Source organism: Sesamum indicum, linkage group LG8 (genome assembly GCF_000512975.1).
Source record: "Sesamum indicum cultivar Zhongzhi No. 13 linkage group LG8, S_indicum_v1.0, whole genome shotgun sequence".
Classification (NCBI taxonomy): Eukaryota; Viridiplantae; Streptophyta; class Magnoliopsida; order Lamiales; family Pedaliaceae; genus Sesamum; species Sesamum indicum.
The window spans coordinates 11402018-11404413 of NC_026152.1; the positions used below are offsets into that span (position 1 = coordinate 11402018).

General features: G+C 39.5%; 1 protein-coding gene across 1 annotated transcript; it reads left to right on the forward strand.

The window, feature by feature from the left end:
- Positions 1333-1857, forward strand: LOC105168660. The gene has a single exon (XM_011088792.1). It carries the CDS (start codon positions 1333-1335, stop codon positions 1855-1857), a length of 525 nt encoding a protein of 174 aa, XP_011087094.1.

Genomic DNA, 2396 nt, shown 5'->3' on the forward strand with positions numbered 1-2396 from the left:
CAAAATATGTAAGTATAACAAATTGTTTTTTGCAAAAATATAAACTTTAGAAATGCACACCTAGAATCTAAATATCATTTGGTAAAACAAAAAATTCACCAGTTTTATTCAAATTTAATGTCTAAAAAATGCACCAGGCCCAAGAATAGGGCAAGCTCATATGAGGTCCAATAAGAAGCTCTCAAATACATGAGACCCACGACAGCAAGGTCTCAGTCCAGGTTCCCGTTTATGGCTTTAAGAAAAGGTGGATTGCAGCAAAAGTGTCCACTAGTCCACGAGGAGGGATAGGCTGACGCTTGCCTGTCAAAGCAACATGGCACCTTTCCAGGTGTCAGGAAGTCATTCATCTACCAAGGAGAGGAGGCCGCCACATAGGCTATGACAAAGCTTGAAGATCTCCTATGCAACCCAACAACCCCATAAGAATGTGTAACATATCTCTTAAGATATCCACCCAACCAAGGCCTCCTCGGCCAACATGACTCCATGAAGATCCCCCCTACCCACCTCCGGGTTTGATGACACAATAACCACCAACCTGAGTCCCAGAAGGTCATGCTTCTTCACCCAATGGGGAAATATGGCTATAAAAGCAAGCATTCTCCCTAAAGTAGGGTAACACAATTTTTGCACTAGCATTTACATGAAAGCCCTCTGTTGAAATTAGGCTCTTATCTTTTTAGACCTTAAATACTCTTTCAACTTGCTTAATTTTATCATTCTGACAATTGTTTACTGATGTAAGTGTTGGAATATTAACGTTTTGTTCATAGATCCTCTTTTCCAGGCTTGCAAGAAACTTTAGCCTAAAGGATTTTAAGTGCAAGACCTACCCAAAGAGCAGCTCACATTAAGGTGAACAACCAAAATATTTTCAAAAACAACGCAAGTGTAACTTCAAAAATTTTAGAGAGCAAGTATAATTTTGCTATTTTTAGGGGTTTTGGGTGTAATTATTCCTACTATATATATCATAATTTCGCAACTAGAAGTATACATGCATCCATGGAGATGTGTGTGTGCGTGCGCGAAGTTTTCCTAACTTTTGGCAAATAAAAAAAAAAATGAATCAAAGAAGAGAACTTTTCGAAACAAACTTACTTCGAGAACTTCTCTGAAAAGAAGGAGGGCCCTTCACTTAAGCAGCAATTACCCCACAAAAAATTGCTAAGTAATAGAAATACCATGCATGCACTCATAAACTCCCCAAATATATACCTAAAGACTGCTTTGATTCATGACTCTGGAAGCCAAAGACAAGAGGGAGCACAGTAATCAGTCAGAACAAAAAGAGAGATAGAGAAGAACTGAATCATCCTAGAGCCAAAAATGGCTCCAAGAAGGTTCAACTATCTCTTCCTAGCCATGGCTGCTCTTCTTCTCCTGTTGGCCGCCGAGAGTCCATCAGTGGATGCTCAGACAGACATAGGTGTGAATCCCTGGTGCCGCACAGCCTCCGCCAAGCGCCTATGCACCAGAATGGTGACAGGCGCGACCAACTGGCGGGACGCCTCCATCAATGCCTTGAGAAGCACGTTGAAGCATGCTAAGCGCCTCCGCGGCAGGATTCATTTGGTGAGGCCGGCTATAGCAGGGCTAGGAAAGACGAGCCAGGACTCGATCATGGCGTCTTGTAACAACAATTTTGATGGGACCATCGACGACCTTGAGAAGAGTCTTAGAGCGCTGGAAGACGAGGACATAGGCCCCGTCAGATCCCGCCTTCGGGCCGCTCAGAGAAGCGAATGTGAGGCGGCGCTGTCGGAGTTCCGGGTCCGCTCCCCGCTTGCCAGATATTCCAAGCTTTTGTCTATGGAAGTTAACAATTGTTTGGCTGTTATTCTGCAGACATGATCAATGGCATTCTAAATAGGCAACAGTTATGGAGGTTGGAGTTTTTGAATTTCTCATGAAACTGAGAAATTTGAGGTCCTTTTTTGTTTGTTAAGTTTGTTGGTCGTAGGTGGTTGAATGGTACTTAGAAGGTTAATTGTTTGAGTATTTTATACATAGCTTGGTCATTTATGGCCGGATTGGATTTTTTATTTACAATCCTATTATATTTTCTATTTCAATTAATATATATACACTTTAAGTATATAAATTCTCTCCTTAAATAAAATAGATAATGCAATTTTTGTTCAAGTAATTTGTTTATGTCAGTTGAAATAAAAAATCTAATAAAATTTAAAATAGAAAATCCAATTCACACTCATATCTTTTTAGAATAGCAAATATGTCATATAAACTTTTTTTTCTGGTGATCGAAGGAGCAAAATTGTTAACAAATAAAAAGTTACATAACTTAGTCTTAGTTACTACCTTAAAAAAATAAAGGACTAAAATGCCAAATTTCATATATTACATGAGAAAAATCACGTATAAGCCATCAA